Source organism: Sciurus carolinensis, chromosome 13 (genome assembly GCF_902686445.1).
Source record: "Sciurus carolinensis chromosome 13, mSciCar1.2, whole genome shotgun sequence".
Lineage (NCBI taxonomy): Eukaryota > Metazoa > Chordata > Mammalia > Rodentia > Sciuridae > Sciurus > Sciurus carolinensis.
This window is the reverse complement of record NC_062225.1, coordinates 94,082,348-94,104,882: the sequence shown is the minus strand read 5'-3', so window position 1 is coordinate 94,104,882 and position 22,535 is coordinate 94,082,348. Positions and strand designations below refer to the sequence as shown.

General features: G+C 59.7%; 1 protein-coding gene across 2 annotated transcripts in view; it reads right to left on the bottom strand.

Moving 5' to 3' along the window:
* Positions 1-22,535, bottom strand: part of Pxdn (peroxidasin) — a 79,009-nt gene that overhangs the window by 4,814 nt on the left and 51,660 nt on the right. For both annotated transcript variants that reach the window (XM_047523002.1, XM_047523003.1), the window contains 11 exons: positions 21,953-22,122; positions 20,384-20,656; positions 19,330-19,446; positions 18,362-18,520; positions 17,202-17,314; positions 16,305-16,461; positions 13,643-13,751; positions 12,994-13,151; positions 7,553-9,056; positions 5,005-5,139; positions 4,104-4,312 (listed from right to left, as the gene is read on the bottom strand). In XM_047523002.1, coding sequence (XP_047378958.1) covers positions 4,104-4,312; positions 5,005-5,139; positions 7,553-9,056; positions 12,994-13,151; positions 13,643-13,751; positions 16,305-16,461; positions 17,202-17,314; positions 18,362-18,520; positions 19,330-19,446; positions 20,384-20,656; positions 21,953-22,122 — 3,104 coding nt within the window. The remainder of the gene's footprint in view (positions 1-4,103; positions 4,313-5,004; positions 5,140-7,552; positions 9,057-12,993; positions 13,152-13,642; positions 13,752-16,304; positions 16,462-17,201; positions 17,315-18,361; positions 18,521-19,329; positions 19,447-20,383; positions 20,657-21,952; positions 22,123-22,535) is intronic.

Below are 22,535 nucleotides of genomic sequence, written 5' to 3'. Positions count from 1 at the left end.
GCAGGGACTGTAGGTCTGACTCTGAGGTCCCCAGGCGTCCAAGAGCTGGGAGCAGGCCGTCCAGCACCCACCATGCAACCACCACCCTGTGGTCTGACCAGGTCTCACGGCCCATGCAGAGGCCAGGCCCTCTGCCTCCTGATGCTGTTGGTGCTGGGCCTCTCCCAGGGTCGGGGTGCTCTGTGATCTGGCACACTGACAACCTCCCACCCCCATCCGCTGAGCATCAGGGTTCCCTGCATGGCGAGAGGTGGGTCCAAGTCCAACTGGGCTCTTCCCAAGGGAGTCCAGACGCCTTCTCCGCAGCCTCCTTCCTGGGCCCCAGGAGGAGCTGGCTGCTCGGCATGGTGACCCTGGGCCCCCACACTGTTCAACCCAGTGCTCAGGGTTCCTTGGGCTTGTAACTCGGCCTCACACGGGAATGGAATAGCCAGGAAGAAGGCAAAGGCCCTTTTCGTAACTGCAGCCTCATGCCACGGGGCAGGAAGGGTACAAGATCAAGGCCCACAAGAGTGAGACCAAGGCGGCGAGGCCGGCTCCAGTCCCTGTCCCTGGTGGAGGTCACGTTCTGGCCATGTTCTTCAAGATGGAGTCAAGGCCCGTTTCTGCCCACACAGCACCACTGAGGAAAACCCCAGTGCTCTGCAAGGTGTCCCAGCACTAACCACCGAGCTTCTGGCCAGGCCCGGAAGGCCGACCCAGCCCAGGGCGGCACTCTGCCTGCCAATCACCTCGGAGTGCGGCCGAGCGAAGTCTGAGATGGCCCAGATGAATAAACCAGACCCACGTGGCACGGCCCGGCAGCCCTGTGCCTTCCTGGAGCCCAGCCCTGACGGAGCCTGTTCCCACCCAGATTCCACGTCTGGACACTAGGCAGGCCCCGCACTACAGCAAGGCCAGATGAGTCTCCCAGGCCCTCCTCTCCTTGGCAGACTGGGAGTTTGGGTGGGTCCCTGCAGAGTCCCCAGTGTGGCCGAAGAAGGCAGGTCGCCCCCAGTCACAGGCACCGTGGGTCAGTGCCCAGGCAAGGGCTCTGTGGCCCACCTGAGAGCCCCGGAAGACAGGCCCCTGGGGACCCAGGCTCCCATCCCTGCCAGGAGGCCCTCGGGCTCGCTGGTGCACAGGGCAGGACTGGGCCATGCTGCGTGGGCTCTGGGCTCCACTTCGGCTGGCTCACAAGGCAGGAGCTGCCCGGCTTGTTGACCCCAGTGTGGCTGGTGGAGCAAAAGAGTGGACACAGGTGAAGGTCTGGGACAGTCAGGGTAAGCAGGAGAGCCTGAGCTCAGCACCAGAATCCATCCCGAAACCTGCCACACCCAGGAGCGCCAGTCCCTGCTGGGCACGCACCTCTGCCCGGGGCCTAGGGGGCCGTGGAGGAGGAGACGCTCCTCTTCCACAGCAGCATGCTCAGAGGCCCCTTCATTTGGCCAAACACCAACATGACCTTCGAGTGGAGACGCAAGTCCCCAGTGAGTCCTGATGCCGCACACCAGGCAGAACACAGCCCTGCTGGCCTGTCATTGGGCCCAACCTAGAGGAAAACATCAGATGCGCCCCCTCAGAGGCAAATGCCAAGCAACAGAGGAGGTGAAGACAGGGGAGAGGTAAGTCACAGTCCTAGACAGAATCTGATAGCCAGACACAAACCAGCACGGAGGACATCACGGGACATTAGTGGAACAGATGTAAAATCTGAGCGAACTCTGTAAATCGCATACCGGTATTTCACTCATGAATATTTCCCAATTTTGACAGTATACACTTAAGCTGCTAGGAGCAAGGTAGTGTCATGCCTGTGATTTTCTGGGCTAACAGAGAAAAACGTGCACGTTGTATTTATCTGTGCATGCGGGCATGTGTCTGTGCACACAGACATGAAGTGACAGAGGGGTGGGGAAGGGCGGGATGTTGGGGACGGTGAAGCAGTGCCGTGAGAGCTCTTCAGCCTGTCCCCAAGCTCACTGCAACAACTCCAAAGGACTTCAGAATGCTCAGGGCCAATGAGCATATGGGTGTGCACGTGTGCACGTGTGTACGCATGGGCCTCTGCGTGTGCATGTGTGTGCATCTGTGTTCACGTGCCTGTCTGTGTTTTTCCCAAAGACTCATCAATCCCCACAAATAAGTTGCAACTGCTACTTCTGGTCAAGAGGAGCAGCCACCTTCCACCTAGGAGCAGCTTCTCAGGGTTCCCAGGGGCACAGGGGGCACAGGGGGCACCCTGGGGGCTGACAGGACTGGGTCGCAGCCCGGAGAGTGTGCTCAACAGGCGCCTTTTTTGAAAGTTGAACCAATAAAAATAGCAGCTGTTTGGCCTGTCAAACTTCAATTCTTTCTTTTACTTTTTCTGCTATAGTTTAGATAAGGCTTTTGGGTTAAAATGAAAACAGATAAACTTACAAAGCATTTTTAAGCTGTGTTGGTCCAGGGTGGAGCCCACTGTTTTAAGGGGGAAAGTGTCAGAACCGGTGTGCCCCGTGGAGAGCAGGGTCCCACAGGACCGTATAGCACTGGCACAGCCAGGCTGGGTCTTCAGCGGAGGGCAGATGGCTGGCTCCGTTGCTGCTCAGGAGGCTAGAGGGCCTGCTGAGGTTATCAGAGCACAGAGTAGAGTCCCTGCACCTGAGAGGAAGAAGAGCCAGCTTCTCCCACGGCTCTCAACAGAACCGTTTTCTGCCAACAGAATGAGTGTCTCTGCTGTGCTCACGCAGAAGCATTTGAGCTGGAACGGCAAGGACACACAACAGAAAGAAGGGAGGTCCCCAGCAGATGTGACAGGGTGAATGTGTGACCTGGAAAACCAGGCCCACAGCAAGCACAGCGTTCTGTGCAGCTGAAGTGTCCCACCAGACGCATGTAGGCATGTGTGCCACCATGTGTGTGTGTGTGGAGGAGACAGGAAATCAGGTCACACGCTCCCCACACAGAGACCGAGGATCTGCCGAGACCCAGCTCAACACTTAGGGACCTAACACCTGCTGCACCTGTGCTTCCGGAAGCAGGAGGGGGAGGAGGAGGAGGTCACCAGTGTCTGAACTCTGTGTCCCTCCTGAGCCCACCTGCTGCATGGGCTCCGTGAGGCCAGGGCTGGCCAGACCGAGGGGCAGCCCTAGTCTGTGGCCCAGACCCTCAATCCTCCCGCCTGTTCCTCAGCAGGGCCCTAGAGGCTGGGTTCTGAAGGTCCCCAGCTTTAGCATTCTATGAGGCTTTGCTCACAGTCTGAAAAAGCCCAAACTGCACTCAAACTAGAGAAAAGAAATCAGGGCTGACCATGAGAGGGACCTAGGAATGCACTCCGAGGAGGCAGCGATGAAGAGGGTGGCCGCTCTGTGCACGCGGCTGGCAGTGCCTTGTGGGTGGGAAGGGCCAGGCTGGAGGCTGGCAGGACAGGCCCTGGCACCCTCCTCCCAGGGCTCACAGACCCTGGTGAGGGGCCTCTCGGCCGAGGTGTTCAGGCACGTGGCCCTGCCCACGCGTGCCACCGCACCCTGCACACCCAGGTGCACACCCCAGAGAGCTCGGTGCTCTCGCACACCCTTCCCCATCTGCTGCAAGGCTGGGTTCTTGCCAAGGGCTCTGTGTTCAGACACCAGGTTTTAGGGGGATCAGCCCCAGTGTGCTGAAAGCTGTCTCGTGCTTCTCTCACAGTGCTGGAGTCACTGTGGACACAGAGGCCCAGGGATGACGTGGAGCCGTGGCCACTGTGAGGTCGGGTGAGGCCAAGCCCGCGGCACACTCGTGCACACGTCCCAGGGCCAGCCTGCCCAGCACGGAGCCTGCAGGGGCCTCGACCTGCGTGCTGCCTGCGAGTTGTTATTTCGTCCTGTGCTCCTGCTCCTGAGGTCTGCTGGGAGGCTGTGCGCGTGGCCTCCTGATCTCCAGTGGCTGCCACACGATGGCACTGAGGCCAGGAGAGCGGCCGCCAGGCCTCTCTGGGCACAGGCAGCCCTCCAGGGGCATCCCGGGACGTGTGGGACAGTGAGCACGAGGCAGACAGGCCGCAGCTGCCCCACCCGGCCGTGCCCCCTCCATGCTGTAGGCCTGCCCTGGGCACCCGACACTGGACACTGCAGGAGGGGCGGGCAGCGCTGCCCCCGACGCACCTTCACAGCAGTCCTGCCACACCCGCAGGTCCACGCGGGGGATGTCCTCGCAGCTGCTGTAGCCGTGCGGGAACTCCGCCACCCTGAACACGTCCCCCGGCACGCGGGTGATGTTGTCCGAGTTGTCGCAGAGGACCCTGGCCAGGGAGGTCTGCTTGAGCTGCGTCAGCTGGGCGGGGGAGAACACCCCCGGGTTCTCGTACCACAACCTGCATCGTGGAGAGACAGCGAGGTCAGGGCAGGCGGGACCCCGAGAACTGCAGTCAGGCAGCCGTTCCTCCAGCAGCATTAATTAGGAAGAGAGTCGCTCCTCCCGGACAAAGAGGCGGAAGCAAAACCCGGGGACACAGGAGCAGCCTGCAGCTCCGCCGGGCAGCAATGGGACAGGTCACCACACAGACATTTGGTGCGTCTGCTGAGTGAGTCCTAGCCGGGAGGGACAGCCCCTGCCCAGGCATCCAAGACACTCGCAACGCCAGCCTAACGTGCAAGAGGTCCTGCCCGACGTGCAGCCACTCTAGGTCCACAGTGGCTGGTCAGCATGGGTCAGCCCTGGGCTTCCAGGAGCCAAAACGCTCTCCTCAGACGGGGGACCCAGGGCACCTGGTCAGGTGTGCTGGACTAAGGTGAGAGAGGTCCCACAGAATCCTCTTGAGTTAGGGGACCAAGGGCACCTGGCCAGGTGTGCTGGACTAAGGTGATGGAGGCCCCACAGAATCCTCTTGAGTCAGGGTACCCAGGGCACCTGGCCAGGTGTGCTAGATTAAGTGATGGAGGCCTGCCCCAGGCAGGCAGGGAGCTTCCCACAGGCCCACCACGGCTGAGCCTCTTCCTTCTCAGCAAGGACAGGGTCTCTGGTCTCTGGTTGTCATGGTAGGCGCTGCAGCCCATCTGTGCTCACCTGTCCCCATCTCGCAGGCGCCGGAACTGTGTACTGAGCAGGCACATCAGGGTGGGCCCAAGGCGGCTGCCGGGAACCAGGTCCTCCACCATGAGGGCTGGGAACAGGTCGATGTTGAGTGTGGAGCCGTACAGTCTGCAACAAAGAAGCAGAACTTCTCTTACCTAGGGAGACTCACGTGGCAGAACACAGCGGATATGAAAGTTCTCTTGATTTCCTTCACTACTTACATTATTCAGAAGTATACTTGACAAACTAAATTCATCTTTATTTTCTTTGAAACATTTATCCGTTACACTTCAAAGACCTCTTCCCACTTTCTGTTTTAGGGTGTAGAGTGTACATGCTCTTACTTATCTATGAAAGATTTGGAAAAGCCAAGAAAGCACAAGAGAGAAAATTAAACCACACCCCGTCCTGCTCTGCAGGGAAAACAGCATCCGAAAATGCCCTGTGGGCCTTGTCCACCAGTGCACGGGCAATGACCAACGTACAGCCACAGCCACGTTTCTGACAGAATGGAAAAGCATTCTACCACACATTTGAAATATATCTGCCATAAAGAAAATGCTTGCCAACAAGATGGCAAAGGACTAAGAGGAGGTTTAAGTGTTGAAGAACAGGCTTCTTTAGCAGATTCTTCCAATTCCTCAGAAGTACTGGCGACTTCTACAAATCATTCACAGAAACTGACGACTTCTACAAATCATTCACAGAAACTGACGACTTCTACAAATCATTCACAGCCAAGTCTTTCAGGATTCTCAAAGGCTCCACTGGTCAAGAGGGAGACTTGGTTCCAGGCTCCACGGAGTCCTGAGGTCTGTGCTTCCCACAGAGCTCAGGAAGGACAGGTCATCTGCTGCTGACCGACAAGTCATGCCGGCTGGCTCCCCCCTCACACCACCATCTGCTCCAGCCCCAGCAACCAGGGGTCTGCAGAACACAGCTACCGGCTCTGTTCTGCGTCCAGTGACATGCTCCCTGGACGTCTAGGTCCAGTACCTCAGTGGGAAGCTGCTTCTCAGAAGAACTGGGGGGTGATGGGTCCGTGCTGGACAGGGTACAGTGGTGCCACCAGCTGCCCAGACTTCCCCAGAGGACCCACTCCCTCCTGGTCTGTCCTCTTCCCATCTGCTCCACTGTCCAGGGACAGCCCAAGGGACCCACTGCTCAGGCTCGCTGCCGGTGGAGCCCCCACTGCAGGGCACAGGGCAGGGGGAGCCCAGGCTCAGCCCGCCCTGCACCCACCTGACTGCCCACATGACGTCGCCCGTTGGGAGCCGCACAGCGGACAGGCTCGGTGCCCTGAGTGCTGGGACCAGGCTCACAGTCCTGGTCTTTCACCACGGGAACTCTCCTGCCGCGGGCCACTTCCCCTACCAGAAGAGGCCAGGGGAGGAGCACAAGGATGGTCTCTCACACCCTGGCCGGCTCTGTGTGCACCAGCCCAGGGCCTCCAACGGGCAGTGGCCTCGAGACGTCCTCACAGCCATGGACGGAGGGGCCCACTGGGGAGAAATCGGGCGGTGTGGGCAAGAGCAAAGGAGGTCACACACCTAGGAAGTTCCTCGGTGCGCTGAAGCCCTAGGTAAGCGACGCGGAGAGGAGTCAGGGCACGGTGGAGAGCCAAGCCTCTCCCTGCACTGGTGACTCCGCCATCACAACCACAGAGATTTACCAGGGCAGCACCTGCTGACTCCACGCCTGGTGGTCAGTCCTCCCCTCCTGGAAGGTGCAGGTCGTCTCCGAGGCCTCACTGAGGGTGGGGTGGGCTGCAGGCCAGCTGGGGTCAGGCAGAAAGCAACGCCCTGCTGACCCTCAGAGGGGAGCTGGCAGATGCCCAGGCGGGCCTCTGTTCCTAAGTCCAAGGACCGCAGAGGCTCATCATGGAAAACCTGCCGTGCGTAATCACTTTCCTGTCCCTACAGTCCGAGTCCGAGTGACTTGGTAAGAAGGACACCGCCGCAGGAGTGGCTGAGCGAGGGGGAACCAGGGCCTCTGAGCGGCTCTCTCTGGAAGTCTAATGGGTCCCCCATCACAGGGGACGGTCCAGAGGAGCCCGATGTAGGTCAGGCCACCAGACCCCAGGCCTGGGCAGCATGGAGGCCTCTGCTTTCCCTGTGAGACTGCCATCTACTGCCCCGAGTGCTCGGAGGTGCCCCAAACCCACCAGCTTCCTGTCCCCAGGCGAAGGCCTATCTGGTGGCCCCATGTACCCTGGCAGCTGCTGCTCAGAGGGGGAATCTGTGGGGTGGGTCCCTGGCACATGGAGGGGCTGCAGGTCAAATCCTGCCTTGTCCCTCAGCACAACCTCAGTTCTGGAACATTCTAGGGCAAACGGTTCCTTTAGTGCAGCCCACCTGGCCAGCACAACTGTGAGCTCACCCGGCTCAGTGAAGCTCACCTCCTGAGCAGGCTCTGCCCTCACGCCCCCGGCCTTGGCGGCCACTACACTCTCCGATTGCCACCACACACGGCAATGGCACAGCCCGTGGTCGGTCACGCTGGTGCCCACAGGAGCACAGCAGCAGCTTCCGGAACTCACCTTCTCAGCTTCTCACGGATCTCAGGATTCTTGATCTCGTTCTTCAGGTCCTCGAAGGTGTGGGCGGCGGACAGGTTGCAGTAGACCCTGTAGTCGTGGTAGGGCGGGATGCCATGGTCCCGGCCACGCTGGATGTTGATGGCAGCCAGGTCAAGGGCCACAGTGTGCGCCATGGAGAAGAGTCGCTCCGTGAGCTCCGTGTTCAGCAGCTGGGAGGGCACGCGCATCTTCCCCGCCACCCCGAAGAGCCCCCTGAGAAGCGGGTCGATGCCCCCCTCGTTCACGATGCGGAAGGGTGAGAAGAAGGCCTTGTGGAGCGGGACGTGGCCCTGTGCAATGGGCCGGAAGCTGTCATCCAGCCGCTGGAGCACGGGGTTGATCAGCGTGTGGCCGAACCGGAAGGCCGCGGTGGCGAAGGCGTTGAAGATGCCGGCGTTGACGCTGGGGTCGTAGCCGTGGTACTCGCCCAGCATCTTCATGCCCACCTCCCCCATGACCTTGGGCAGCCAGTGCTGGTAGGTGATGTGCTGGATCTCTGCGCCCACGATCTTGCGGGTCTCGTGGTAGATGGTGTCCCCGTCCCAGTGCGGGTTCAGCTTAAGCAGCTCCGTGGCGATGCGGTTGTGCTCGCGGAACCACAGCGTGTGCATGCTGGTCAGGCCCAGCTGCTCATTGGCGCGGTGGTCCCCAGCCAGGAAGCAAGGGATGGGGCTCTCGTTCTCGTCCCGCATGCACTCGGTGGGGGGCCCCGTGGCGAAGGGCAGCAGGGGCTTCCCGGAGCGCTGCACAATGCCCTGCCGCAGCAGGCCGCGGTGGCTGGCCAGGTCCCGGATGCTGCGGGCCTCGTGGTCTGAGCTGCCGTACACGTTGGAGGCGTCGATGTAGGAGGTGAGCTGGTTGATCTGCTCCCGCGGGTACACGGAGTTCATGAGCAGGGAGGTCATGCCGCTGCCGCACACGGGGCTGGAGCGCACGAAGAACATGCAGCGCGCCCCACCGCGCACGCGCGGGTCGTTGGGCGGGATCATGACTGAGAAGCAGGGCGGGTCGTTGCTGCACGCGGAGCTGCAGTGCTGCCCGTCCGAGAAGCGGGCCTGGCTCAGGGCCACCACCGTGGAGTCCAGGTCATGGTCCAGGAACTGGCCCCACTGCATCAGCATGTGCGTGAACTGGTCGTCGGCTGTGACCGCCTCGGTGCCGATCAGGGTGGTGGACACCAGGCGGGGCATGGGCAGCACGTGCCCGTTGTACAGCCGCTGGGGATTGATGCCGCGGGGCGTGTTGAAGCCGTTCTCGTACACGGCCTTCAGCAGGCGCTCGAAGGCGGTGAGCGAGGCGCCCCACATGGGGTGCTGCAGGTTGTTGCAGGTGCCATCGTGCGTCCTGTACTTCTGGTGGAAGCACATGTCGGAGCAGTTGTTCACGCGCCGGTGGGCGGTGCAGCCCGACAGGTTGGCGATGAGGCTCAGGTACTGCGGGGATACCAGGTCGTTGTAGTGGTAACCTGCAACACACGCAGCACTTGCTGCCAAGGGCACGTGGTCCCTGGCAGCCCCCATGTGCCCTCTGGCCTTTAGGCAGAACTCGGCCTGATGCCCCTGCTGCTCCCGGTCATGAAGCCCCCGAAACCAACGGGCCTCACGCCTCCTTCCCAGCCCCACCGTGGTGAGGCTCATAGAGCCTGGACACGGGCACCTGAGGGACCCAGGCACCCTCCTGTCCTCCCTCTTCTCCCCATGTGGCCCAGCTGCAGGAAATACACCCCACAACCACCGAACACTGGGCAGGGCCATTTCCTCAGGTCCCTCACTACACACCCGGAGGCTTCACTGTTCGTGGCCCAAAGTCCCATCAACAGCCACCTCCACTTTCCACGCTGAAGCCTCCGAAGGCTCCCAGGACCCACGCCCTCCTGTCCACTGCTCTGGATCCTGAGTCAGAGTCTCACGATGCGGCCTCGATTCCGAGAGCCTCCTCCTGGAGGAGCCCTAGCACCGATGGCCCTCCTTCTGCTCTAGGTGCCGGCTCCAGCAGGTCACCGGCCTCTCAGGGACCTTCAGCCCACCTCCCAGTTGCAGAAGAGTCCAGGCTTGCTGACCGGAACAGGCTCGCAAAGGTGACTGCTCCTCCCAAGGGTCCCAGTCTTCCCCTCAAGACTTCTGGCTGCCAGGCACCCTGGGGTCACTCAGAGCCCACTTCCCCAAACTGCCCCAAGAGTCACACGGCCAGACCACCGTGTTTCTCAATGCACCTCTCCCCGGAGTGTTCCCGGGACCTGCCCAGAAAGCCGTGCACAAGTCTATACACACAGCACACTTGGATACACGTGCTCACAGGGTGCTCACACACCCACCTGCACATATCCAGACACTGCACAGGACACACACACACACACACACACACACACATTCTGACACACTGACACAGGCATGCACTTTTTGTTTCTTTTGGTAACATGGATTAAATCCAGTGGCACTAACCACTGGGCCACACACATCCCCAGTCCTTTTCACTGTTTGAGACAGGGTCTTGCTAAGTTGCTGAGGCTGGCCTTGCACTTGCCATCCTCCTGCCTCAGCCTCCTGAGCTGATGGGATTATAGGCGTGGACACTGCATCTTGTGAGGCAAATGCTCTTGCTTACAGGTGTGCACATGCTCACACACTGACACACCTATCAAGACACACTGGCATGGGCAGCACTCGCTCACTTGTGCACACATGCACGTGTCCAGACACACGGATGCAGAACGCACACAATGCTAAGCAAAAGCCGGGACTCCCTGTTTCTAGCTCTCCAGGTGGCGTCCACGCAGCTTTAGAGAAAACGAGACGCTGGTGTCTGTAGGAAATGGCACCCAGAACACACCAGAACACACAGTGAGAACACAAAGGAACCAGGACGGGAGGCTTCCCAGGCTGGGAGGGGAGGAGCCATTGGAAACCCTGGTGCCTGGGGAAAGTGATGGGCAACACAGTCTGGATCCCCCGACCTGCAGCCTCCCCACCTCTGCCACCAGCAGCTCTGCAGTCTGGATCCCCCGACCTGCAGCCTCCCCACCTCTGCCACCAGCAGCTCTGCAGCCTGGATCCCCCGACCTGCAGCCTCCCCACCTCTGCCGCCAGCAGCTCTGCAGCCTGGATCCCCCGACCTCCAGCCTCCCCACCTCTGCCACCAGCAGCTCTGCAGCCTGGATCCCCCGACCTGCAGCCTCCCCACCTCTGCCACCAGCAGCTCTGCAGCCTGGATCCCCCGACCTGCAGCCTCCCCACCTCTGCCGCCAGCAGCTCTGCAGCCTGGATCCCCCGACCTGCATGCAGCCTCCCCACCTCTGCCACCAGCAGCTCTGCAGCCTGGATCCCCCGACCTGCAGCCTCCCCACCTCTGCCACCAGCAGCTCTGCAGCCTGGATCCCCCGACCTGCAGCCTCCCCACCTCTGCCGCCAGCAGCTCTGCAGCCTGGATCTCCTGACCTGCAGCCTCCCCACCTCTGCCGCCAGCAGCTCTGCAGCCTGGATCCCCCGACCTGCAGCCTCCCCACCTCTGCCGCCAGCACCTCTGCCGTGCTCGCCTCCTGCAGAGCAAACCACAAAGGAAGCGTCTGGCTGTTCTCACAGCTACTCTAGGGACATCTCAGAAAACCCTCACTCTCCAACCTCAGAAGCACCAAAGCAGCAAAGAGCCAAGAAGGGAAGAGCCAAGAAGGGAAGCCTTCCTTCCGACGTTGGTGCAGCCGGGCCTCGGGCTTGCTGGAGCACACTCGCTCTTTCCAACAGCGCTGACCACAGGCAGACGTCCTGGCAGTCCCGGCAGGCAGCAGAGTCCCCGCTCAGCCTCTCAGGGCTGGGCTCCCTGAGTCTGCCCACCCATGCTGGGCACCAGAGTGGAAGATGATCCCATTTCTCTGCTAGCAGACCTGGTGGCTCTGAGCCCCTTTCTGGTAGGCAACGCCCTCCCACCCTTCTCCCTGCACCGTCCCTCTGCTCTGGCCACACTGCCCTGCCTGGCCCACATTCTGCCTCTCAGCCTGGGCATCTGCTGTCCCCTCACCCCAGGAGGCCTCTCTTCTTTGGGGTCCCTGGAGAGGACACCCACCCCAGGACTGCCTGGTGCCCAGCACTCCTCCCTGTGGCTGGTCTCCTGGCTCAGCACCTGTGTTTATCTGCAGTGCTGGGACTTTGGGGCTGAGGCTTTCTTTTCTTTCAAGTTGCCATATCCCCAAACCTGGAGGTGCCTGGCGTAGAGCATGCGCCCTGACCAGCCTACAGGATGGACCGGTGAGGCAGATGTGTGAGCAGCTCCGGCTGCCATTCAGGGAGAAGGCCAGTGTGGGGGGCTGCTGGGTGCTGTGGGTTTGTGCCTTTCCAGGTCTGTCTCTAAAGAGCACGGAGATCCGTGAAGCTGGCATGGGAGTCCAGCAGTTCTGAACAGCGGATCTGCAGCCAGCTTCCCTAGGGCTGATCCCGCAGGACCTCGGGGGCTCAAGGGCTCTCAGAGTTCAAGGCGAGGGTTAAGGACTGAACCAGCACACACAAAGAAAGGCACGAAACAGCAAGCAGTGACATCTAGCAACTTCCTCCTGTGCTCCCTGCCCTTCTGCCACAGAGGAGCCGCGCCTGAGCCTTGGAGAGGTCCGGGGAATGTCCCCAGAACACACGGCCTCGCTGCACCCACCCCAGGCTGGCGTTGCGCCCGGCGAGCAGAAGGGCCCAGACGCACTGGGAGGGAATGAGCCTGGAGTCCCACCACAAAGAGCTGGCTGCTCCCGGGCCTCCAACCGTGAGGCTGGAGGCCCAAGGACAGGGAGGCAGGAGCGGCCCTCTTTGGGCCATGAGGCAGTGTCTAGAAGCTTCTGCTCAGGACAGAACAGGATGAGGACCACCCGTTGTCACCCAGCTCCCAACAGAAGTGCCTGCGACCTCACTCCACGCCGAGTCACCATTTCGCTGTGATCGTTGAAAAAAAGCGTATGGAAATGCAGAAGCCCCAGGAAGTGGCTGAGCAGCGCCGGATGGTCCTCCCAGGCCTCATTCTGTGCTGGTGAGGACAGTGGGCGCCACCAAAGGACCGCTGCTGACACTCTGGCACTGCACGAAGGCCACGGTGGGCAGACAGTGCAGGCCACACCCTGTCATCCACCCCGGCTGGAACGGCCCCACATGTGGGCAGGCACCACTGACCCGCCACGCCACACACCCTACGCTTCAGCCCCTGGCACCGAGGTTCGTCCCGCTCACAGGGAGGACCTGCAGCAGCTGGTGTGGGCGGCGTGGGAGGGTCTGCACACAAGAGTCCCCGCAGGTCCAAAGCAGGCCCCAGCCCTGTGAGCGCAGCCGAGCCCTGGCTCCAGCACTGCTGGGACTTGCCCCCCGACAGGTGCCAGCCCTCAGGGCTGGGGCTCATGGGGTGGGGTCTGCTGGGGGGTGGGGGTGGGTACTGACTTGTTCCGTTCAGGTCCACCATCAGGCCATGCTGCACGTGCTCCTGGATGAGCTGCAGGGTCCGCTCGAATATCTCCCCTGCTCGGGCTTGTCCCACCGTGTACGGGTCCCTCGGGTAGCGGAACAGGGCCAGCAGGTCATTTGGAGAACGAGGACGGCTGGCAGGGAGAGGAGCCATGAGACGCAGTGGTGCCAGAGCCCACCCACCAGAACCCACCAGCTGAGGCTGCTGAGTCTCTACGGCTACTCGGACAACAGGGGTACTGTACCTTTCTCATCCAAAGAAGAAGGCGAGAGACAGGGACAGACAGACAAGGAGCAAGAGACACTGAAAACAGACCATTAGTAAGCTCAGGAGCGGGCACAGACACGGCCTTTCAGTCAGGGTGCAGAGAAGAGCCTAGATCGGCCAGCACGAGCAGGGACCCCGGCTGCCTTGAAGGCCCCGTCAGGCCAACTCATTCAGCAGTGAGCGGAGTCTCATGGGAATGTTCTGTTGAGGGTCAGAGTCGAGACTCCAGTAGGAAAGGACGCGCCCCGTGTGCCCCGACCCCAAGCCAGAGCCCGTGCTCTCCATGACTTAAATTGTTTCTCTTGGGACCACAGGGCAGAGCCTGGTGACCCATGACCAGCACCGCCCGACCCGTACCTGTCAAACAAGTGTGTCCGTGTGGAGTTGATGGCCCTGTCCACAGTAGCGATCGCTTCCACAATGGAGGTGGCAACAAACGGGTCCCCGTTTCGACTGACGTCGGGAACTGGGAAGCACAAAGTCACAGGTTGTCAGGAACCCACACTCGTGACTCACAAAACCACGTCTGGACGCCGCGTCTCGAGACGTTGCTTCCCCGGACACCACACACCACACTAAGCACAGCACAACCTGGGCCGCAACGCACTGAGTTCTCTGCTGAGGTGCTGACAAGCGGGCTTTGCCTGGCTGGGACCCGGCACGTCACAGCTCCTGCGGTGCCGACTGTGGACTCAGCGCCCAGGGCCAGGCGGCCCTTCGCCCACCAGCTCTCGGACTTGCTCTCAGCTGGGAAGGACCCACTGGTGCTTCCTTCGCCAGGCCCAGAGACGCACTCCTCCCGCAGGGGACCTCCTGCACCTCAGGTGCACCCGAGGCCCCAGCAACCCCCTTTGCTCTGTCTTCCTTTTGACCGACAGGTGTACACGATCCCATGAGTGATCTTTGTTCTCTGATGCCATCTTTTCATTGGTCAGTCTGGGGTGCCATCTTACCAATTTTTCCCTCCCTCCCGATGGCTGGCTGCTGGGGCAGCCCAGACGTAGTGCCTGCCCTGTGCTCTCCAGCAGGAGCTCCTGGCAACCCTGCCTATTCCCAGGATTTAACGCCTCCCGTTCTTGCCGTCAGCACCGATCTCCCCCCGGGGCTCCAGACTGATCCATGCGAAGGGCTGCTCCCGCTGTCGGCTCACTGTTCAAACAGGGCCCCTGATCCTCCCCTCCCCAGCTGGCCTCCCCCGTGGTCTTCTCTCTCTTTTACTGAAAATGGCACAAAGAGCTTGTCTGGCCTGCCGATCACCCTGACTGCTGCAGGCACTGCTGGCCTGTGAGATGGCTCTGGGCAGTGGGCCAGGAGCTGACCGAGCATCTCCACGGCTGCCGGAGCCTGTGGGTGAGGTGCTCACTTGGACTCTTGCACTGCACTCCTGCAGTGAAGAGCCTTGCCCACAGCACGGTGGTCTCTGAGGAGGACACCCACAGCTCTACCCTGCGGGCCCTCCCAGGGGCTTCCCAAGCGCCTGGACTGGAAATCCCAGTGCAGCAGGGCAAGGCCCAGGGACTGGCCCTGCTCAGAGCCTCCCAGCCCGGCCTCCATTCACTGTCACCTGGCACCTGATGTCCGCTGCCCTCCCGGACTGGGCAGAGCTGACCACCCCAGCACAGCAGCACACACACCACACAAGAGACCAGCTGTGCCGCGCAGCTCAGAAGCTCACACGTTTCCCACTCGGGTAGCCTGAGAACTCTGCCTGGGCCAAACCCAAAGAGGCCATGCTCACGGGTGTGCGCATCTGATATCGTCAAGCCAACTGGCAATGAGGCAGACGTGCCTTCCGTATTTACCATTGATATTTCATTGTTATCGACAGTGCAAGTTGTGTTTTCTCTGATGGTCACAGAAAAATAATCTAAAAGCTTCTACATCTTTTCTCTTAAAGAGAAAGGAAATCCATTAAAAATGCATAAAGTGTCATTTTGGGGTAAAAGAACTATGGAAATTTATACATAGCTAATTCACAATAAAGTAATACGTGTTTTTCAAGCTAAAAATTAAATTATTTTAACTTTAAAAAATTAAATCATAAATTAAACTAGATACTAATCGAAAAGCCTCCCTGGTTTCTGGTAATGGGATTCATCTATTTAATTCCACACTCATCTCACAACTCCACACAATGAGAAAACTGGGGCTTTCAATGTCTTTCTAAAGTTGAAAGCAAAAGCCGCTGGGTCCTCCGTTGTGGTTCACGTTTGTGATACCAACTGTGTTCCTAGCTCTGTGGGGAGGCAGACAGGTGGTCCCTGTTCCTCGCAGGAAGACCCAGCACAACAGCAAAGGAAAAGGCAGAGCTGGGGCCTGCCAGAGGCCACAGTGGGCTGTCTGCACCCAGGTCCTCCCAGGTGGCCCCGAGCACTCTGAGCAGGAGGCCGGCCAGCAGGCACAGGCTCAGAGGACCTGAAGCTGAGGGGCAGGAGCTGCAGTGCAGCACTGCAGGCTGGAGAGGCCCAGGAAATGTGGAGCTGTGCCTGGCACCACAGGATCCGTGAAATCCCATGAGGAGACAGTCAGGAACAAGGGGTCAGTGCGTGCAGGACGGTGGCCACAGACGTGATGTGAGAGGGCAGGATCCACATTCAGGGCCAGCAACCAGCTTAGGGAAGAATTGTCCGGGCGGAAGGTGAGGAACGCACAGGAGGCGTGTCAGAGCATGTGCGCCAAACCCAGCGAGAAGCCGTGGTGGGGACACAGAACCCTCCTCAGCACTGCCCTTGGCAAACAGCCTGGACGCCGCACCCTGCAGGGTGTGCAACACCTGATGACCACTGAGGAAGCCCTACAGGAGCTTCCCACAAGGGCTTGCCGAGGGTCAGGACAACAGGAGTGCTAACCAAGGTGCTCACGCCAGCCACGCCCCAACCACTGACCGGCCTGTGAAGCAAGGACAGGCCGTCCTCCGGATCATTCCCGACGCCCTTCACCAGGGGCGACAGGACTGGCCTGTGCATTGTGTTCTGGACAGCACAGCAGAGCAGGACCCGATTTCCCCAGGACCCCTTACCGTTCACGCTGAGCACCATGCCGACCGAGGCGTACCCAATGGTGTTCCGGGCCACACATTCATAGCGACCCACGTCTGCCGTCCCAACATCATGGATGGTCAAAAATCCTTCAGGGCTGATGTGAAACTTTCCACTTTCCGTTACCTGAACCCCATCCTGGAGCAAAACAGTAGAACAGTCGCAGCAACAAGGCTAAGAGGCCAAGGCTGTTCTCCTGGGAAGCTGGGTGCCTGCCTGGGACTGCAGATGAAGGCTCAGGCCGCACTCGGGCGCTGGGTGCTTAGGACTGCAGATGAAGGCTCAGGCCACACTTGGGCGGGCAGGCTGGAAGGAGGGTGAGGGTGCCACCGCGCACTCCCCAGGACCCTCGCACGCTTATCCTGGGGCGGGACAGAGCCTGAGTGCGGGGACACTCAGGGTAACTCCCTGGACTATGAGCTACGTGGGGGGCACTGGGACTCTCCCTGAGTAAAAGCGTGTCTGAGTGAGACCCAGGACAACCCGGAGACAGAAAAGACAAGTCACGTGTCAGTCCGGGTGTGTGTGCAGAAGGTCGCAGGCCGAGGGAGCTGGAGGGGGAGCGGCCATGGTTGGCCTAAGAGCCTCCCCCAAGGGGAGCCTGGTGTGGCCATCTGACCTCCTAGGGAGCACTTCCTGTCCACACGGAGTTCAGTTAACATTTTTTATTGGGTTGAGTAAAAACAGTAAAAAAAAAAAAAAAAAAAAATCGATCAGTCGAATAACTAGGAGTCCTGGGGTTTCATGGAAGGAGGGCCTTCCACATCCCCTTGTTCTCACTAGCAAGGACGTTCCCGAGATGTCGCCAACACAAGCCTACAGCGCGTGCTCTCTTTCTGCTGCGGAGAGTCTGCAGAAAGGGTGGCACCAGCTCCTACCTTGTTCCAGGTGATGGCTGGCTGCGGCTCGCCCTGGGAGCTGCACGGGAGCTGCACGTTGGTGCCCACCTCCACCGTCAGGTCGCTGGGAATGCTGGTGAACACCGGGGTGACTAGAAGGCGAGACAAGGACCAGAAGGTCTCAAAGAGCAGAAGCCTGGCCAGCCTGTCACGCCGACCCAGGGGCCGTGGGTGACAAGCATCCCTGCCTCCCAGTGGCAACCAGGAAGAGTAAGGGGGCCAGAGGGACAGGAGGCCATCTGCCCCCACCCTTCTGGTCACTGCTTCCACCCTGGGCCCCGAGAGCAGCAGCGTGGGGTGGACGGCAACTTGGTCCTCCAATATCCCCCAGGCTTCCCGTACCCAGTGCCCAGAGTGCCCCTGCCCAGGCCACAGGCAGGACGAGGTCTGGGCTGCAAGTTCCACCGAGGCCAGGAGCTCGGGAGCCCAGTGCTCGCGGGCGGGGGAGAGCCAGGCCGGAGCAGCCTCACTGGAGGAGCGAGGGGCCACCAGGTGGCTGGGTGCCCGTCAGGACCCCATCCCATGCAATCTCTCACTCACAGGCCAAATCCTGGCAAATCAGGGACTTGAAGGGCAGATCCATGGAGCCCAGGGCCCATCCAGTGGGAGGATAAGGGACGAGGGCCCCAGAGGCCACCAGGATCCTCCACTGGTTGTGATTTGATTTCCGTGGGGAAACCAAGAGCCCGAAACCTACCCTCCGCCCAGCAGGTTCAGCTGGGCAGCCTGGCCCATCTCAGCTCAGTGGACTGTGCTGGAGACACGCCCTGACCTTTCCATGCTGGCTCTACCAGGAGGGAGAGGAGGCAGCTGAGCATCCTCTAATCAGAGGAGCAGGAAACTGAGGCTTCCAAAAGGCCAGGGGAGCCACGCCAGATGGCGAAGGGCAGAGGCGGGGGTGGTGTGCCGGGGCCCCTGGGTCTGCACAGAGCTGGCCAGCTCAGCCCTGTGCTCTCTGAGCACCTGTCAGGCGTGGCGGCTGGGGAACCCTTCCCTAGAGTCCCCGGTCAGCCGGAGGGAGAGGCCCTGGGAACACACTGCCGAGGACCTGAAGGAGCGCGAGGAGCGCGCAGTGCGGGCTGCAGGAAGCACTTTCCCCGTGCTGGGTCCAAACGCGCCCCTGAGTCCGCGGCGCCTACCTCGGGGCTGCACGGTCAGCTGCACCACCACCTTCCGGGAGCCGATGATGTTGACGGCCTGGCACTCGTACTGGCCCTGGTCATGCAGGGCCACCCCCGAGATCCTGAGCGTGCCTGACGACAGCACCAGGTGCCGCCGGTCCACGGAGAGCTGGCTGCCTGCAAGGGTGAGCGTTGGCTCATAATGGGGGAGAGGCTGAGCGACAAGGGGCCAGACTACGTGGTGACTGCGGCGCTGGAGGGACCGGCCTTCAGCGTGTCCGAGAAGAGAGAACAGGAAAGGACTGAGGCCTGCAGCCATTTGGAAGCCAGGGCTCCCCACACAGGGGCCCAGCACATTCCTTTGTGGAGAAACCTCTCTGATCCCACAGGGCAGGAATGTCTAGGGTAGGTGCGGAGCTCCCTCCACCCAATCTGCTCTTCAGTATTCCTGGGCAGGGTCCCTTGGTGGCACAAGTGGACATGGCAGCCCTTGTTCAAGCCAGGGTGGCCAGCTGTCTGGAGGGACGCCCCTGGGCACCAGGACGGAACGCTGCCCGGGCGCCTGCCGCACCAGCCCCACCCCACTGGGCTGTGTCTCTACCAAATGTGGCTGGGAGGGACCCGAGTCCAGACAGGGACTGGAGAGCTGTCGATGGGCACTCCGTGTCAGAGTGCGCCTGAGGCTGTTTGCTTCCATGCACCTCGTGAGTGACCCAGAGAACTGCATCCCCATGCTGAGATGTAAGGCTCCTGATTAAGGAGAAGCGCATGATGGAGCAGGCAGATGCCCCGGGACCCTTCGGGTGTGCGGCCAAACGCCCTCAGGGCATCTGTGCTGTGGACAGCACAACACTTGCCCTCGCCCAGCACCCTGCCCCATGTGATCCGCCTCAACTCGGCCCTGTCTGGAAGGTGCTAGGTTGACAGAGCTGGTTTCTCCTCGTCCTAAAGCTGTGGGCTCTGCAGGCCCAGGGATGGTGTCTTACCTCCCTTGGTCCAGGCGATGACCGGCTGCGGGTTGCCTGTTGCCTCACACTGGAAATCAACTGTCTGACCCTCAATGACCACTCTGTCCTCAGGAGTCACCGTGAACTGAGGAAGAGCTTTGGGAGAAAGAACATTTGTAAAGGGGCATTTGACACAGTGCTGGGATAAAGCACTGCCCAGGGGACACAGCATGGTGCCCTGTCCACCAGCAGGTGTGGAAGGGGAGGTGCTAGAGAAGGACACAGTCGACAAGGCAGAAGGAACCTGGGAGGAGGGTGTTTCCTCAGCATCACAGACAGCTACTGGTCCCAGCAAAGCAGCTACAATGTATCCAGAGCACAAAGGACAGAGTAGCTCAGCTTTGCGAGCAGTCCAGCAAAAAGACGCTTGTTCCCTAATCTAAGTTAGTACTTGCCAATAGTTAAAAACTCCCGGTGCAGTTGTGCGCAGTGGGAAGTCATGCTAAGGGCCGTGCATCTGGTGAGAGCCCATCTACAGAGGTGACAAGCTCAAGAGAGGAAACCCACCGCAGATGACCTTGAGCACAAAGAAAATGAGACAGGGTCACAACTTGTTAGGGGAACGACGGGCTGGAGGAAGAGGCGTGGGCAAGGAACCAGCCATCCAGTCCGCTCTTCGGCATTGTTCTGGGCTTCCTGACAGATGCCCCACTTGGCATCTCATCTAAAAGCTCATACTCAATTTAGGGTCAACTAAGTAATTTGGAAATATACCGAAAAGATCTTAAAGCTGCCTACTCCCCGGGTTCCAGCTCAGATGCTGACCTCAGGGCAGGACTGAAAGTTGCCTTCAAAGTGCCAGGATTGACGGCCAGCAGTGGACACATGCATTCACGTCTACCAGTGCTGAAGGCTGTCCACACCACAGCCCACAGGCCAAGTCCAGTGCTGAAGAAAACCAGCAATCAACAGTCACAGGCAGTCGGACAAGTGGGTGAGTGTTGGGGGCAAAACCAAAGCCAGCCAAGGGGCATAAAGGGCGGATGCAGGCGGGCAGCAGAGCCAGGGGCCTGGCAGGGTGCAGGATACTCACCCTGGACAATGATGAAGGCAGTGGCCTGGATGCTGTCGATGCTGTTGGACGCAAAGCAGGTGTACTGCCCGCCGTCACCCGGGGCCACGTTTTGTATGTACAGGCCGCCAGAGGGAGTGATGTTCACCCGGGGGTCGACGGGCAGGGGCGTGCCGTCCCCTCGGGTCCAGGAGATCCTCGGCGGAGGGTGGCCTGTGGCGCTGCACTCCAGCGTGACGCTCTCTCCCACCAGCACCTCTGTGTTCTGCGGCTGGATCACAAAAGCAGGTCGCGCTGTGGCAAACAGAGAGCCTCAATTACTTTCTTCCAGTTTCACTGTTGTTTTGCTTGACAATTTCCGCTGAGGCTCTTCATCCAGTCTAGTGATCTCCTAAACAACCAAAAGGAACAAAACGTACGAGCATACTTTCATGTGATCGTTCTACCAGGAACTGTGCAGGCAACAGTGACGCAGGGACCAGGTAGGGCAGGCGCTGCCAGTCGGAGCAGCGGGGCTCCTCCAAGCCGGGCCCAGCACTGCCCAGAGCTCACTTCAGCTTGCTCTACGTGCACGACGCCAGTCTGGCTGCACCAGCTGGAGCACCCACTGGTACAAAATGTAGTTTCTAACGTATATTCAGACCTTATAAATTTCAATTTCATCACAAAAAGAAACATAAACACTATTTTGAGGTAATAATTTTCAAATCTAAATCTGTAAAAAAAAATCCACACGTTACTGCATGTGTTCTACGGGCACATGTGGAAAGGGAGTCCTCACACCTGGTGGGTGGGGTGGGACACAACTGACAGAGCCCACCTGGACAAATATAGCCATGCGCGCCCAAGCCCAACCAGTGCGTACCCTTGCAAGCAGAATCACCCTGGCAGGAATTTAATACAGAGACTCTCACAGCATGTAACCTGGCACATACATGTACAGATCTTTTCTCCTGCGTTTGGGGCTAACAAGCCTTATCACAGATCTGAAAGCCTGCAAGCCCCAAAGCCAATTGTTTTTTCACTGCTTGTTTGTTTGCAAAACTTGGCCTATTTACATGAGGCCACTTCCAGTCTTTGTTTATTGCACTTCCTGTGAACATCCAGTGTCCCGCAGGACACCAGTAACAGTTTCCAGGGGTGCTGTCCAAGACTCGCCAAGCATTGACAGTGGTAAATGGATTTGCTCCATGTTACAGCAAGGGAGAGAGAACCCAGTAACAGATGTGATTCACAGACACAAGAAACCAGGGAGCACATGACTAATATGGGTGGTGACATTTTGGAGAAAAAGGTAGAAACAGCAGCTTCAGCCTTCAGTAGTTCACGGTGCAGCGATTTCAGAATACTGCAAGACCACTGCAGCCTTGGCCTTTGCCTGGAGGGTCCCAGCACATCCTTGGACTCAGGGCTGACTTCAGGCCAGAGTCTGCTCATGAATCACGTAGGATCCTGTGCTTCAGGAACTTCAAGCACCAAACCTGTGTCCACCGGGAAACTAACACTTCCTACTTTACTGGGCTGGGTGGGGTGCAAGGGAAGGAGAAGTGGACGGTCAGGATGGCCCTGCAGGCAATGCCCTCCACGTACCTGGAGACCCAAAGTACCTGAGGGTCACCTCCTGTGTCTTCACCTCTCCAGCCACGTTCTTCGCCATGCACTGGTAGATGCCCTGGTCCGTCTCCTGCGTATTCTGGATCATCAGGGTCCCATCGTCCAGCAGGTTCAGGCGGGAGTCTGTCTTCATGCTCAGCTCGTTACTACAGACACAGAAAGCTGGTGCTCCCGCCTGCTCGCGCACAGGCTGTGCCTGCCCACCCTGAGCATGATGCGGCCCGAGGCAGGTTGCCAGCAGACCAGGGTGCCCGGCCTTGCAGGACACCTGCTCGCCAGGTACGCTTCTGAGGACGCACCTCTCAGTGCGCACGGGCCCTTGCAGCACCCCAGCTAACCTCCCCCAACCTCCCCCAGTGGCTGTGATTCCCAGGGGGAGAGGCAGCAAGGTGGGGAGAATTCAGAAGAAAATTTGCCTCTGTTTTTGACAAGTTAAATAGAAAGAAGAGGTAGAAACATATTTTTACATTACTAAAGGCTTGAGATGTACCTCTCTGTATTCCAAAAACCAGTGCCAACTGGGCACGGGCACACCAGTCGTCCAGCCACTGGGAGGCTG